A 17,424-nucleotide genomic window follows, 5' to 3' on the forward strand; every position below is an offset into this window, starting at 1 on the left:
CTGGACGGAGGGAGTATTATATTAATCTCACAAGCACTCCCATAACAGTTACTCCAATAATATAGAGATTGATGTAAAGAGAAACATCTTTCTATTGAACACCCCAAATGTAGCAAATATGTATTCACTATTCAATATACTAAGCTTTTTGGTGATTCAAAGTTTCAAACTTTTAGATTCATATTGCTCAAACAATTGATTGGGGAAACCAAATATTAGATTTCGATGGCTCGGGGAGAATTAATTTTTGACATATGATCATGAGGTGCAGTTTAGTTGGTAACACACTTCTTCTTCATCTATCACAAAATAAATGAAAAATCATTATTAATATTTTCTTAGAATTTTTTTTGCCATATTGGTAGACTTCCAATGCTTATCGACGCCATGAATTTTGCCAAAGCTATTTCCAGCAGTTGTTGTTAAACTAGATGCCAAATTTTGTCGCCGTCCACAAGATTTAGACGACGTCAATCCCACATGTTTCAATGTTATCACATTGAGTACGTAGAGTAAATGCCAAGATCGTCAATCTTAAATCTATTTAAAGAAGAAAGCAATTATTATAGGTGACATATAATTAAAAATATTCTATTTTATAGTCTATTTTACCCATCATTACATATTACATACTATACACATTATGAATTACAAAATCCAAAATGCAGATACATTTATTAAAAATGAACGGCAAGAACTTAATTTATGTTCTTGTTTTTCCTCTGTTGTCTCAAATAAGCCAGCTCATAGGCTTCAGATCTTGAAGCAGGCCGAATCCTCATAAAATTGATAACGGAGAATTAATGATATGAATAATAATTTACTATATATGTTTATTACTACCTTAACAAATGTGTATGTGCTAATTGACAAAGACTAATTAACCCTCGGATTTTTATTCATTTTGACCAATCTCCAGAGTTTGTCTTTTAAACGATACATAAAAGTGATTCTCTTGACTTCTTGTTTCTTTTTCAGTAATACTGCTTCATTTGAATAAATTAACTAAACATTGGTAAGTTTAAAGCGGCAGCACATTGTATTTGCCACTATTTTCCACCTTCAAAATGCTACCTAGGTATGATGAAATGTAAGTGCAGTTGCATCTTATATATGTAATGCAATAATTTTATATCGTATGTGACCAGTTAATGTCAGGTTCATTTTGTGACCAACATATTTACGAGCATCGTTTTTTACAATATGTATCAGTATTAGCGCAAATAATTTTTTTTAAGTATATAAAATCAAAGTTTGTCTATATTAAAATGGTCATAACTCATAATCACACTTTGATTTTTATGTAATTTCAATAATTATTTTTAAAAATACTAGAATTAAATCAAACATATGAAAAAAAAAACTAATGCTATTACGGAAAGCGAAGTTAACAATTTCTGTGTTTCCATGTAATTATATGCTTATTTTATTTTCTGGGATAATTTCATTATTTAATGCTCCTACTTTATTAAAAAATAGTTATATACATGGACAAGATGAATTTTATTGAGAAATTGATATAGTAAAAGAACAAAAAGAAAACTTAAGTAAAGTATGATAGAAAGAAGGGAAAAAAAGTTGTAAAATATGAGAAAGAACAAGAAATTGTGGATAAAATATAGTGTTAATAATTTAAGAGAAACTTTCCACTTTAGATGAAAATATTTTTTGTAAACATTCTAAATTGGAAAAATATGACTATTTTTTATGGACATAGAAGTATATAACACAAGATTTAAATATGATAGCATTGTATACTCCATCCGTTCCTCAAGAATATGCACTCTTTCCTTTTTAGTCCGTCCCACAAGAATATGCACTTTCCAGTTTTGGAAACTCCTTTCTCTCTAATGAGGTGGAACTCATTCTCCACTAACAATACTTTAATTACTTTTTATCTCTATATCTCTCTTACTTTACCAATTTTGCATTAAAATCCATGCGAAACCAAAAGTGTATATTCTCTGGGGACAAAGAGAGTATTATTCTTTAAAATGAAGTTAATTCAACATATTAGTATTAACTAGCTCAACAATTATTATCCATACATATCAATAATCTACGGTGAACTTTACTGCAATACACGAGCTCTTTCTTAAAATCAACAACCTTAGTTAAAATTATGTTAGAGCACTTCAAGGGGGGAAGGTAAATGTATCTGTTTATATCTTTTTAAAAAGTGCAATATACTTTTTCAAAAAGCAAGCAACTCTGAGGGGAGAAGGTATATTGAAGAGGTAAATGCTTATATTTTAAAATGTTAGTTGCTAGATTTCATTCTACAAGAATGCAACGATAATATTTCAGTCAATCCTCTGTGTTAAATAAACAGCAAATCAACATTTAGAGTAAGTTCTTTCTTTTGTGATGAAATGTTTACAAAAAAAATATAGAATACAGGTTGGACTTAAAGATTGCATCACAAAGAGATTATGTAAATACAAAAGTAAGTCAATCTTTTAAATTTTTTAACTAATAAGATTACCAATTATATGAAAACTAAAAGAATGAAGTAATCATGAAGTAATTTATGCTTAATGCCTGCAAATGAAAACAGATTGTGCCGCTTCTCTCTCCCACCAATCTCAAAATAATTTATTTTTATTTTACCTTCTCTTTCATGAAGAGGTAAAGATACATCCTCAAAATAGAAAAAGGTATAATACTTCCTCATTTACCTTCTCCCTTAAAGAATATTTTTTCATAAAAAAGAGATAAATTTGATAGTTATCATGCTTTACCTTCTCATTTACCCTCCCCTTAGAGTTGCTCTTACCTAATATAGCATCATGAAAGGTTTGCCCCACCTATAATCAAGCACTATACTCATATTTGTATATCGAGTTATAAAATTCCTCGTCCAGATTCGTAAAGTTCAATGCATACTATGTAGTCCACCAAAAAAATAAATTTCCAAAATTTCCAAAAGATTCACAAATTAGACAATATTAAAGTTAAAGCTAGCTAGTCAAGACTCAAATTACAAACATACCCAGGGTTAATTGTAAATTAATACTAGTTTATTATATAGCCTCCCACATCAACCGTATGATTAATCATATTCGGATCAAATCTCACATTCTATAAAATTTTGTAATGTTGTCGTATTTGATTCGATCGATTTTTATTATGATCCAAGTAAATGGGGAGTACATATAAACTGGTACAGTACGAAAATTCAATGAAGCTACGCTTATCAATTTGTTATTAATGGGAAGCCGTGGGATGATATTATTGAAATCTTGGGATTAGTAAGTCAAGAAAACTGCATATATTCAAACGTGGAATTTCAAGCAAAACGCGCCACCGTTGACTCTATCCATGATATAAATATCCCCCAAATTCCCTTCATTTGCATCTCTCAATTCAAACAAACATTTCACCATTTCCACAGTTATGTGTTCCACCACCACCACTTGCGATGACGGCGGCGCCACCTCGATCGCCGCCATCCATCCCGACATCATCCAATCCCATATCCTAAACCGGCTGGACGGCCCCGCCCTGGCCTCCACCAGCTGCGCCTCCACGCAGCTCCTCTCCCTCTGCTCCGACGATCTCCTGTGGCGCCAAATTTGCAACTCCACGTGGCCCTCCACCGCCCACCCCACCGTCCGCGACGCCATCTCCTCCTTCCCCTCCGCCCACCGCTCCTTCTACTCCGACTCCTTCCCCTCCCTCACCCTCCACAGCGGTGGCCGTGGACCCCCGCCGCAAACGCAGGGGCTGATCTCCGCCGTCGACGTCTACTGCGACGACAGATTGATCTATTCTCAGGTGAAGGAAACGGAGACTCTCTCCGGATGGTTCCAGGGCTCCCCCTTCAGGATCGACCTGGTGGGGCCGAAAGAGGCCGTGGGGGCAGCGCCGCTGAAATTCGAAGGCGCGTGCATGGAACTCGCCAAGGAGCGTCTGCGGGTGAGCTGGATCCTCATCGACCCTCGCAAGAAGCGGGCGCTCAACATAGCCAGCGCCGCGGCCGTGGAGGCGCGCCGCCACTGGCTGACCGACGACATACAGCTCCGCTACGCCACGGTGGTGGCCGGCGGGGACGGGGAGCTGGTGCAGTGCGCGGCGGTGGTGACGTGCGGCGGGAAGGAAGGGGGAGAGCTGCAGGTGAGGGAGATGAGCATGCAGGTGGAGGACATGGACGGCAAAATCATCACCGGATCACACAGTTTGCGGATCCTGGACGCCGCCATGGATGGCCGGAGAGTCAAGAGCCAGGTGGAGACGCAGAGGGAGGCGTTCGAGATGTTTGTGAGGATGAAGATGCTTTCTAGAGAGAGAAAGCAGAGGAGAGAGAGGAGCTTGGACATGGTCTGCATTGCCGCCGGAGTCGCTATTTTTGTGGCCATTTGGGCATTTGTTTTATCCAGATAATAGTAGTAAAAGTAAATACACTTATTCTCTAAAAATTGAAATACCGTTAAAACTATTCGGAAAAGTCGAAGATATTGTTTTATTTAATTTTGGACTGTGTAGATAAGCTTTATGAAAGAAACAACACATCAGCCAAGATCAATAGTGCGGTCAGAATGCATTAATTCATTGTTTAATGCTTGAATATTGTAATTTCTTTAGTCAAAATCAAATTAATGTTAATGTGTGAGAGGGATTTATGCCAAACCCTATGCTTACAAAATCATAATCACCACTATTAATTTTCTGTGTGCTAATTGACTACTACTATTATATTGAATCAGATGCTAACTAATAAAGATTAATGGTGTGTTAATAAATAAAGTTGGATATTCAAGATTTTAGGTTCGGGTATTTATTCAACTCTTCCCATTCTAAAAAATAAATGCATTTAAGCATTTTTCTTTTGAGAGACTTTGAATCCAAATTAATTTTGCTAGACTTTTATAATATATAATTATAGTTTAATTATAGTCATAGCCCATAGGGCGTTACAAGTTGTGGCATTGTTTTATAAAATTTTGACTCGTATGCATGGTTTGGCTAGATTCAATTAATGATGTGATGACTAAATATTTTATTTTATAATAGATCACAATGAATTTAGTTTAATTCTGAATTGCAAAACCTACGTGAATCATTTGAAAAGCCAACAAATTAAAAAATCAGCCAAATTAATCACATCGTATGTGATCAACATGCCGTGTTTTTTATATGATACTAATAACTAGTTTATTCTTGCATATGAAAACAAAAACCGAAAATTAATATATTTACAACCGAATAGAAGATAAGAAATTAAACGCCACATAACTTAATTGTCAAAATTGGAATGCTTTGATCAAAATTGTCTCATGCATAGATCTGACTTGAGACTAGCGGACATGTGATGTCAAAGTTTCACCGCATTATTTCCGAATTAATTTAGATTATTAACAGCATGATATGGATCTAATTTGAGCAATATTGATATTCTTATTTGGGGTTTCTTTTAATAAAAAGTAAAGAGAAACTGTTTGATTTTCCTATTACTAACCATATGCTATGTTATCTTCTAGAGTAGTATTGTTTTAGTTTTCTCACCTCTCCCAAACTTCCCCGCCCTCGCCTCCAGTTAGTTTACCAATTACGTCGATAGGTAAATAATTTAAGTTTTTATGCACACCATTTTACTACTCACTTTATTAATTGATTAACTAGAGTTGAATGAAAGGGTGCTTCCGAAAATAGCTTGATTTGTTTGCTAATTGAATTTTTAGTAGTATGTACGTATTAATTAATTGTGATTGTAGATTGTAGTTTTATATTTGCATCTTCTTTTTTAATTGTATTTGTAAACTTTTAAAGAAAGCAAAGTTAGGTAACAGCTCGTATATGGTTGAACATTTATCAATTACTCCACACAAGGATAAGTTGATTTGGAATCTTGATGATATAGTAATATACTCACTCCGTTCCATAGTAATGGAGGCGAAACTTTTCAGCACGACGATTAAGAAAAATTGTGTTAGGTGAGTTAAGTAAAGAGAGAATAAAGTGTAAAATGAAAAAGACAGAGAGATGAAGAGAGAATAAAGTAAGATAGAGTAAAGTAGGTGTGGAAAAATGTGTTGACTTTTACTAAAAATGGAAATGACTCTATTACTATGGAACGTACCAAAATGGCAAAATGACTCTATTACTATGGAACGGAGGGAGTACTATATAGGGTACATCCGTACATTTGTCCAAGAAAATTCTTGTTTTTTTTTTTTGGTAATTACCAAGGGTATCCACAGGCGGGACTATTCTCTGGGCTGATTTGTAGGCACCTCAATGGGTGGGACAGCTGGCCCAAGGATTTAAAGCTGCTCCATACCCAAAGGCAAGGATCGATTCCCTGACCATTTGGTTAAGGATGGACGAGTCTCATGCCACTCGACCACACCCCTTGGGTTAGAAAAATCTTGTTTTTATTTTCTGGCTCGTTCATTAAAATTAATTTGTATATATTTATGGTAAAATTAGCTCTTTAATGAATTGAACTATTTTCTAGTAGTACTCCATTAATTTACTTCAACATTTTCTCTTTATTTCTTTCATACTACTACTATATTTATATTTATATTAAAATTCATCACGAATTTATGTATATGTATATAGAAACAACGGTATGAATGTGGGTGTTTGATGTTTCTCACATTTGAGTAGCTCTGCTACTGGATATGCAGACTCCTTATAAATAATTAATACTCTTAAATATACACTTCTCTATGCTACTGTGATTGTATTTTACGATGAAAAATCAGTTTGCTATAAATGGAAAAGGTTTAGCAGACCACTTCATTTCACGCTATAAGAAATTCTTATCCTCATTCATCCCATTCCATATCTATCTGCTTACACATGCAATAGTTATACTTATTACTTTTGCAGCGTCTGGGCACTGTTTCTATAACGAAAATATAATTAGTAGTATAAAGTTTCATCAGAGTGCGAATAAATGATGCGTTGTGTTATTATGGGAGCTGATGTATATGTACATCTACAAGTTTAAACCTAGAATAATTTAATACTACTACACCTAAATAATGGTAATACTTCCTGATACGACCCCAGAGCTACACCCATCCCCAACATATACTGATATACAAGCCCCGCTTTGGACCTGCCCGTATCTGAGAAACAAGCCCAGCTGCGCGAGCTCGAGCAAGGACCGCCTACCCCAGCTCGACAAGACCCATGCCCCAACCCATATGCCCCTGATTATAGCTCTAGATAGATTATCATTGTAATCTTTTTTATTATCTTTTCCATCTCTCTCTATTCTTTTTCCTATATTAATATCTTGCTTTATTTGCAAGATATCATTTGACTCATTATATTTTCGAATTTTCATTGCTGTTCTTTCATTAGTCATATTATGTGAGCCGAAGCACATAGGGTTGGAAAAGCTTATTGAAACACCCAGATTATCAACAAGACAATGTTGATGGCTCGTGGGAGGATTTCTTGGTCGCAGTCCATCACAGCTTTGTCCCAAAATTACATGAGAGGGAATAGATAAAGTCCTATGAGTCTATGACCATGGTTAGGGATGTCAATCGGGCTAACCTATCATGTCAACTTGAAACACGAGCACATAAAAGATTCAAATACTATTCTAAAACTCAAATTAGTACTATTTGAAAGAATATGTAAACTAACTTATATTTTAAATAACTTAAAATCAAGTCCGACAATGAACAATTAAATTACTCATGTCATATCCATTGCCCTTATTTTTATGAGATAGAGGGAGTACTATTAGTAAAAAAAAAAGAAAAATTACTCCGATAACATAAATTGAAATAATGAATATAAATAAAAAAAGTTCGTGAAATATTATGTCGTCATAAACCGAAAACATAACTTAATACTTTAGTGATAATTTAGTATAATTAAAAGAAATAGGGTAAAAAGAGGGCTCGAACTCGACACCTCATATATTGATGTCTAAGCTCCTTGCCCTCGAACTCAACACCTCATACATTGATGTCTAAGCTTCTTGCCGCTAGGACAAAGGCTCTGGACGAAAATAGGGTACATGGATAAAAATAAATTAAGTGCAAAACACCCGACAAAGCATGTGAATTTTATGAGAATTCCAACTATTAGTTTACTGACTGACTCTAATACATGTAAACATTCTTAAGTTTTAAGCTTAACTAACTTTATGAGTAATTAGTCAAACAATATCGATTAAACTGTAAATCTTGGCAATGTTAGCTCCAAATCAGAAATCTCTAGATCAACATTTTAATTTATTTAAATTATACTATTTTCATTGATTAGTATTTAATTTTCACTTTCTCCACTTTCGGCCTCATGGCAAACTTATGAGTAGTAATTAGCAAATTAATATAGAGAGATTTAAGAAGAAAATAAAGCAATGACAGAATATATAGAAAAAAGAATTTAAAAAAAGCAAAATAAAAGGGAATAATTTCAAAAAAAATGGAAAAGTATATTATGAAATTTTCCATTCAATCAATAATAAAAGAAATCAAGATAAAAAGAAATAATTTTAAAAAATAAAATGGAAAAAAGTACATTGAAAAAAATGGCAAAAGTACATTAAAATACTCTCTGTCCCACTAGAAATGAAACGTTTTCCTTTTTGGGTTGTCCCATTAAAAATGAAATGTTTCTTAAAATAAAAATAATTTTATCTCTACTTTTCTTCTTAGAGCATCCACAATGGATGCCCTAGTGGAAGCCCTAGTGGTTGCCACGTCAGCATGCCCTATCTTTCTGCAATGGTGGAGCCCTAGTGCATGCCCTATCTCTTATCCACTTTTCATTTTAATTTTAAATCATTGTTTTTTAATTTTATTTTTAATTACTATAAAATACTACCAAAATATATTATTTTAAACACCACAAATGCAAAAAAAAAAAAAAAAACTGCATTACTTAATTTAAAAGTGGAACTACATCATACTTAGCTAAAAAAAACTACATTAAAACTAAAATACTAAAAAAAAGAAAAAACCAAACTAGTCATCTAAATTCAACCTCTGGGCCAAATTCTTGATCATATTCTTAGTCCTCTGTCGGGCTTTCGGATCGGTTTCTTGACGAAGGCTGTTTTGGGCGTCAAGTATAAACCTATACTCAACCACCTCGCGGTAACCTCCGAACTCCTCGATCGCCCTGTCCATGAGCTGAACAGATGGAGGAAGTGCAGCCTGCGGGGGGGCCGCTGATCCAGACGCGTCCGCCTTCACTTTCCCTTTGGCCTGGGCGTTGGCAGCCTTGGTACCAATGGGACGCCTAAAAGTAGACGTAGGCGTGCCGGAACTCCCTTCTGGATCAGCGTTCAGATCCACAGGAGATGGGCCGCTGCTCGTGTAATCGCCAGCGGCGGTGTTCTTCGTCCGGAGCCGAGGATCCAACCGGTATCCCTCCGTTGAACTTCCCCTTGTCCTTCAAGATCAGCCAAACATTGTACAGCTTGAACTGCCCGAACTGCGCCGTTGGTACTCGGACAACGACTTGTTGAGGACATCCTCCATGCTCTCACCGCTAGCTCTTCCGTCCCTGTTCCTGTTGTAGATATAGCAGAAGTTGTTGACGTGGACCTTGATCCGATCCCAACACTTGCGCAGCTGAACCTTGGTCCGCTTGAACGCCCACTTCGGTTTCACCTCGTTGTAGCGTTCCTCAATGCGATCCCACATCCTGGCCGAAGTCTGGTTGTTGGAGGCTATCGAATCCTCCGATACATCGACCCAACACCGAGCCACCTTCAGGTACTCATCCAACTCGTAGTCAGTACGCCCTGTTGCGTACTCCTCGTTCGGCTCGTCGTGTGGGAGTGGGACTGGGACCGATGGCGCCTTTTCTTTCCGCGCCATCTTCTTCTTCCCTTTCTTCGGCGGCGGCCGCACAGGGGCAGGAGGTTGCCCACAACTAGGCTCCATATCCTAAACCCGATACTCCTCGGTGCGAAGAACGGATCGAACTCAGAGTCGGAGACGAAAGTGGATCCCACAGATCCAGGCGTCTCAACCCGGTAGTCTTCGTGACCGGGCCATCGGGCGCCGCCGCCGCCTCCTCCTCCTCCAAACATCGGCATATCGTCGTCGACATTATTCGGGCTCGGGTATTGACTCGGATCCATTGTTGAAAGTGTGGATATTGAGAGAATATAGAAGAGAAAGTGAAAGGTTTGGTGTATGAAAAGTGAAGAAAATGGAGGATTTATAGTGGTTTAAATTAGGGTTAAATAATTATATATATATAAAAAAATGGCTCGGGCTCGGGCTCGGGCGCGCCTCTGCAATGGGCGCCCGAGCTCACGCCCGATCGATCGGGCTCGGGATCGGTCGCGCTCGGGCGTGACCGAGGGCTGCAATGGATGCCCGACCACGCCCGAGCCCGATCTCGGCCGATCGGGCGCGCGATCGGACATCTATTGTGGATGCTCTTAACTCACAAAACAACATTACATAAAATCATGTGCCGAAAAGCAAACTTTTCATATTTATTACGACGGAGGGTACATAATTTACCGTTCACTCAAAAATACTCCCTACATAAGCTATGAGTCAAATAGTCAATGTTGATACTCCTGATTTTCCGCCAAATTCCCTCAAAAAACATTTTCCGATCCCGAAATGTCTGAACCCCAGCTCCCGCCCAAATCGGAACCCACCTCCGCCGACCCTCTTCTCGACACCGGCGCCTTTATCGACCCGGCTCCGAATCACTCTCCCTCCGCCGACATGACCCAACCTTCGCCGCAGTTCATGCCGGGAGTCGTGATAGCGGCGGAACCCATCTCGTATTACATCCCCGGTGAGGCCTCGGCGGAGCCCGCGCCTCGTGCTGCGCGGCGGAGGGATCCCGAGGAGAGGCCCAGCTGGCTGCCGGAGAACTGGACGATTGAGTTGAGAAGGCGCAATTCTGGAGCCACAGCTGGACAGACTGATCGAGTAGGTTTTCTTTTTTTATATCTCGTTCGCCGTTTTAACCTATCATTGGATTGGTTTATTTGTAGGAGGTTTACAATTGACTCTTTTTCATTCCTTGTTTTATTTTCAGTATTTAGTAGCAGTCATGTTACAGTGGACCGGATTTTAGGGGTTTTAGGAGTCAGGTTGTGGACACATTAGTCTAGTTAATATTAGGTTGGAACTTCAGATTACAAAATAGATCAATGCCAATAGATTAGGACCAAATTCATTGTAGCTGCTGGTTGTTCATGTGTGGGTGTTAGGTTTAAACTTGAGATTACTAAATAATAGATTAATATTAAGACCAAACTCGTTAGAGTTGCTGATTGTTTAATCTTATGTCACACCAAGACAACTCTTCTCCAAATTTTTTTTAATGGCCAAATAAACATAAGTTTTAATGGTCATGCAACGGTGGACTCGAACCCGCGACCTATGGTCTGGACATCAACCACTCTATTTGGCCAACACACGCACACAACTCTTCTTCAATTTAGACAGGGAAAATGTGTCTTTCTTGATGCCAATTTCAATTATGATTAGCTCCCTATTTGGGATGATGTATCGTAATTGTTATAACATAAACTCGCCATCAAGCTTGTTCAGTTTTTTTAAATGCTGTAGTCGTTTGCTAGTGTATTTTTCTTGATTATTTTTGTGGTTGATTCATAGTGTAGCAGAGACGTGTGGTATGGCATAGACGCTTCGAATAATTTTTGTTCTCTTTCCTTTCATGAGAACATACATGCCACTGTAGTATTTTTAGCTCAAACAATGTTTCTTCTTGTCTACGTGCATATCCTCACTTTGGTTGCTTCCATTTTCTTAACCTGAATCCCAAAGTTTGTCATGTAATGTGTTCTTCACCTGAAATTCACAGTTTATCCTGTAATTTGTATTAATAGAAGTATTTTTTCTAGCATCGAGTTATAAAGGAAGAAATTTAAATTTGATTCTGGATTCAGTTGAGCATAGAGGAGAAAATTCTTGTCTCTTCTAATTAGTAGAAGGATGAGTTTTGAGCTTGTCGGCAATGGAAAATCTTCTGTGTCTATACTTATGTTGGTAGTTGATGCTATTGGATTCAAACAAGGATAACAGAGATGGAAGAAAATTAGAAATCTGGTTTCTTTCTCTCCCCCACTATGGTTGCTCGTAGTCTGATTGCCATGTTGGTGATTGTCTTGCATAACCATTCTCTACATTCGCTTTTAACTTTTAAAGAAGTTAATCAAATGTTCTAGTTGTTGGTTAGGATTGTTTTCCTCGGCTGACCTTATTTTGGCAACTCCCTTGGAAAATATTGATTGGCTTATTTGCTTGCTCAGTTGCTCTCGATCAGCGTGTTGTGCCCAAAGTTAAAAATTTATAAAAGCTACTCCCTCCATCTCCCATTAATTGGCACCAATTTCCTTTTTTGTTCATCCCCAATTATTTGGACCCTTACTTTTTACTACTTTTGGTAATGGACCCCACATTCCACTCATTCAAGAGTAACAACTCATGGAACAAATTGATCATTTCATTAATCAAAAGCTTCCCCTTCAAGTTGAAAGCTACATGCCTTTTTAGGCAAAACAATGGAATACAAAACCTAACAAATCCTCCTGATAAATTCCAATAAATAAATAATTGTAAGATAATTCCTGGCCTAATCTGCAACCCCTCTCCGAACAAATTGCCCCTCGTTGTTTACATGGCTTGCGATAGTTGTTGTAAGGGGGATTCATCATGGTGCCCCACGACTTGCATCGTGCATAACACGAACACACTTTGAGCGACAGATGGAATTTGGGTGGGTTCATCATGAACATGAGATGGAGAATGGAATGAGTGGATTCATCATGAACATGAGATGGAGAACCGATTGAGTGACGTTGTGACACCAGGTATAGATGCGAAATTCTATACGGTAAGTCAATAAACTAAATAAAAAACGAGCACTTTGCTACAAGAATTCAAATTAGGAACATTCAAGAGTAACAACTCATGGAACAAATTCATCTTTTCATTTATCAAAAGATTTCCCATTCAATTTGAAAACTACACGCCTTCTATAGGAAAAATAATGGAATACCTAACCTAACAATTAACAAATCCTCCTAATGAGATAAATAAAGTACTGTAATAAATAAATAATTGTAAGATAATTCCTCATCCTAATCAGCAAAGAATTGTACAACCTCATCTTTTCAGTACTCATCCCTATAACTTTAGACGATATCTCCAATTTATGTGGCAAGACTCCTAGCATGAACTAATCTCCAACTTCGTTAATTTGTTTTACATTAAACCATCGATAGCCTTGAAGAATTTTCCGTCCACTTCTTCACTTCTTCATGTTTCCGCCAACCTAAGGCCTCGGCCCGGCCCATTCCATTTGGCCTCCAGGACTTGGGCGGTTGGGCCAATACAAGGCTTGATCAAGCGTGTGTTATATCAAGTAGATTTGTCGTTTGTGATTGTTGGTTGTTTGAAGATTAAGCAAATAAATTGGATCAGTTTTAAGATTTATTATGTAGCTGTTTTGATACCATAACTATCCATATTCATTTCTAAGTCTTTTTGGCGTAGAAAATGGTACACAAACCTTCTAGTCACTTAGCTCTCTTTAATTATACCCACATGTGTCGGTCATCGCTCGTGTCTTATTTGGGACTTTTAAGGCACTTTTTTAGTGTCTGCTAGCTGTGTCATTTCCTTTGTTGTTGCATCTTTCTCTTCCATTTCCAACTTTTTGCTACTTGTTTAATAAGATGTCTCCTTAATACCACACACACGCATTTATAAGGTCTTTGTGGATTGAAAATCGCACCGAAAACCTTCTATGCACTTTGTCCTATTTAATTATGCCCACACTTATCAGTTATAGCTTGTCTTATTTGAGAATTTTGCTTTTAAGACACTTTTTAATCTGCTAGCTGGGTCATCTTTCTTAGTTATGTCTTTTTCTTTCATTTCCAACTTGTTCAGTAAATTGGCTCTTTAAATGAACTTAATTGTTGACATGAGCTGGACAAGATATGGCATGTTAAGACACGTCATTGCTCAAACTTTTAATAATTCTCCACTTGTTAATTTTAAAAAAAAATAAGCAATGAAACTATGGTGTGATGAAATAATATATTAATGAAACTCTGACCATATTTTTTGGTAGGCAATTTATCTCATAGAGAATGCTCAATGATTCCGAAATAGCACTCTCATAAATGTGATGGGCTTATAAATCCATTCTTTGGAGCTGCCATTAATTATTTGGTGAACAAATATTATACAAAACTCATTGTGTTTGCTGACGATTGATTCTATAGAAGGATTATATAATACTGTCTTATGAACTGAAGAGTGGTTTTCAAATATACCAGCATTTATTTCGATGTGAGCTTGTAGGAATACATTGCATATAAGTTGTGTAAAATGGATTGTTTTGAGGTTAATGAACTTTTCCAGGTGATGAATATTAGTATTTATATACTACTGACTGATACTGTTTGACATGAAATTAGGTGCAAATAGCTGTCAATACTTTTCAGCACCTCAATGGATACCCAAAAAAAATTATAAATTGTTCTTCTCTTGGAAATAATTGTGTCAAGTTCGTCATTTTCAGAAAAATAGAGGCACAAATTTACTTCTAGAAGAACTCCCAAAAACAGTCCCTGATCATCTTTAGTTTTCCTTTGTCTCGTATAATAACTCATATATAGAAATGGTTTAACTATGTATAATCTTCTAGCACTCTTCCGTTGGGAATTGTTTTTTTCCATTCTGCATCTATATTCATCCATGTGCAAATCTATGTTGTTTGGTTCATTCAAAAACAGTCCCTGATCAATCACAAACATGTAATGTTTGTTTTCTCTAAAAGGCATTTTTGTGCCAAGCTGGGTATATATTTTGCATTTTTGTGCAAAGCTATGTTGTTTTGTTCATTTGGTGGATCTGAACAGTTGCACATGTGTTGTTTGTTCTCTCTAAAAGGCCTTTGTCTAGGAAGTTTGCTTTTGTAGTTATATACTCCCTCCGTCCCACAATAGGAGTCACATTTAGGGTGAGCACGTGATTTAAGAAATGTAATGAATAGTGGGTTGGAAAAATTAGTGGAATATGTGACCCATATTTTTTTACTGATTTATATAAAATGTGAGGGAAGTGAGTTAGTGGAATGTGGGACATACTTACCATTTATGGTAAAAGTGAAGTGTGACTCTTATAGTGGGACGGACCGAAATGGCAAAATGTGACTCTTATTGTGGGACTGAGGGAGTACGACATTCCTGAGCTGGGTATATATTTTGCATTTTCATGCTATGGGACAAGAAAAATGCACAGAAGTTAATAGCTTAACTATGATAACAGGGTTTGCTTTAAGGAAACCATTCTAAACAAAGGCTACTTGTATTATATGCTTCTTAAACTCTTCCTTTGTAAATATATTTGACTTGTGAGAAATCGGCATGATGCCATGTTTAGTTTAAACTTCACTTCGTTTTTGTTCAATTCACCTGACATTTACATTGATCCTGAATTTTGAAGTATTACATCGAACCAGCGGGGCAACGCAGATTCCGTTCGAAGGTTGAGGTGCTTCAATTTCTGGAAACAGGAAGTAGTAAACCAAAGAGAAACGCACCTTCTGAAACTGAGACTATGGTAAGTAGAAATTATTCATGGATTTTAGTATCACCAACGGTGCCATTGAATTCTTTTTCTGGGTTTTTCTTCTTCCTGATTTTTTTTGTGCTTATTGTTCTGCAGCCTTCCAGGACTCCTGCAAGCCAAACACAAAGGAAGTCCAGCACGAAACGGAAGAAATCCGAGGGCTCTGTTTCTGACAATACACAACCACCACCACCACATGTTCGGAACGGCGTCCAGGCAGATAATGCCCAACCGTTATGAAGTGTGCGGATGGTAAGGCCAAGCGCTGGCATGATAGTGTACATGCACCTCTCTAAGTGAAAGCGCTTGTTTTGTAGTTACCATAAATTCATTATAGACATTTTACTTGTTGCTTATGTAGGATTCAAACATTATTGTGCGTGAGTTCTCTTGTGCAATGTTAAGAGAATTCTTTTGTGAGTTTTTGATATTATTTTTGGAAGCCCTCTTAGAAGATAGAGAGGGTGTGAAGTGGTTTCCTTGTAGAAGTAGGAACCTTTGTAGAATGCATTGCTCCAATTGGTTTAGTGCATGAGGTTTCTCCAGATCTGTATATGGATTAGTAATAGTAACTTCTCCATGTGTTTGTGCAGCGTGTGTGCGAATGCAGTGTGTCTGTGTACGATATGTGCATTGTGTGTGTGTATGCAGTGTGCAATGTGTGTATGTAAGTGTGCAGTATAATGTGTGTTTTGTGTATATAGTGTGTGCTATGTTTATATAGTTGTGAAAGTGTCCAATTTTTAACTATTAGAATTCCAAATATATACTTTGGATATGAATAGTAATTTTATTTTAAATCTAAATATTTTGTGGTACCAAATATTTGGAATTTGTTAGCTTGGGGCAAGCATTTATTATTAGGTAGTTCACACTTCTACAAACAAAATGTAGGAATGTCTACATTTTGATTATAATCTTATGAAGCACGGTGAGTGAGCTAAATATTGGGCGTTGATACATGAGCTCTAACTTAGGCGAAATCTTGTTTACTCTAACGTAAATAAATAAAATTGTTCCGTTCATCAAAATTCTCACATTTTCACCTTGATTAAATGATATACTCGGTACTCCATATGTGAACATTCAAAATGTCACACACTGATGTCTTGAATTTTGAATTCTAGAGATTAAATCCTACGTAGCACGAAAATATTATTGGATTTTAACAAAACAAATTCTAAACATCATAAAATTTTATTGCAAAAAGTTAAATTTAAAATAAAAATAAAAATAAAAAGAATATTCATTTAGCAATAAAATGACATTGTTTTAGTAGTTACTTATTTTAATTTATTTGTTTTAATTATGTTCAACACGTCCTAGCTAGGCCTAGCCTCGATGAGCCGAAACAGTAGAAAATGAAGCTGGCTTATACTGGATTATGGTAGTGGAATTCAATTGGATTCTTTGTAAATTTTTGACCGAGTATTATGAATCCAAGGACCATGAATCGGTTAGGCCCGACTAACCCCACTCACTTCAAACATGAGCCTAGGTTGGATTGAGCCTCAATCCAAGCAACCTCATGGGTACTGAGTCAACTACAGCTAGGGCATGGATCCCCTACTGTGCTCTCTCCATAGCAAGGGATGTTGTGCTCTCACAACCCCATATTTTATTCATTAAATAAAATATTACAATTTTTTTAAATGTTGGAGCTGTGAGAGCACAACACCTCCTGTTGCCCCCGTTGTGGAGGGAGCACAACAAGGAATAACACTTAGGATATTTATGAAAAATATGATAACTTTGGGTATAATATAGGGTTGTGATAAATTGCTAACTAGTTAGGACTTCCGAATTAAGATTAATTCTTAGCCATTAGATTAGAAGATTTAGGGGTTGAAATAATGTCAAA

The 17,424-nt window shown here is 36.9% G+C and overlaps 2 protein-coding genes across 2 annotated transcripts; both read left to right on the plus strand.

Moving 5' to 3' along the window:
• The first annotated feature begins 3,345 nt into the window (after nucleotides 1-3,345).
• LOC125218522 (F-box protein At2g27310-like) lies at nucleotides 3,346-4,629 on the plus strand. Its single transcript, XM_048120204.1, has one exon. The coding sequence runs from the start codon at nucleotides 3,397-3,399 to the stop codon at nucleotides 4,381-4,383; it is 987 nt and encodes a 328-aa protein (XP_047976161.1). The 5' UTR covers nucleotides 3,346-3,396; the 3' UTR covers nucleotides 4,384-4,629.
• Nucleotides 4,630-10,497: 5,868 nt separating this feature from the next.
• Nucleotides 10,498-16,108, plus strand: LOC125222065 (methyl-CpG-binding domain-containing protein 5-like). The gene is made up of 3 exons (XM_048124476.1): nucleotides 10,498-10,880; nucleotides 15,438-15,554; nucleotides 15,660-16,108. Exons 1-3 carry the CDS (start codon nucleotides 10,563-10,565, stop codon nucleotides 15,801-15,803), a joined length of 579 nt encoding a protein of 192 aa, XP_047980433.1. The 5' UTR covers nucleotides 10,498-10,562; the 3' UTR covers nucleotides 15,804-16,108.
• Nucleotides 16,109-17,424: the final 1,316 nt, after the last annotated feature.

Source organism: Salvia hispanica, chromosome 4 (assembly GCF_023119035.1).
Source record: "Salvia hispanica cultivar TCC Black 2014 chromosome 4, UniMelb_Shisp_WGS_1.0, whole genome shotgun sequence".
NCBI classification, from domain to species: domain Eukaryota; kingdom Viridiplantae; phylum Streptophyta; class Magnoliopsida; order Lamiales; family Lamiaceae; genus Salvia; species Salvia hispanica.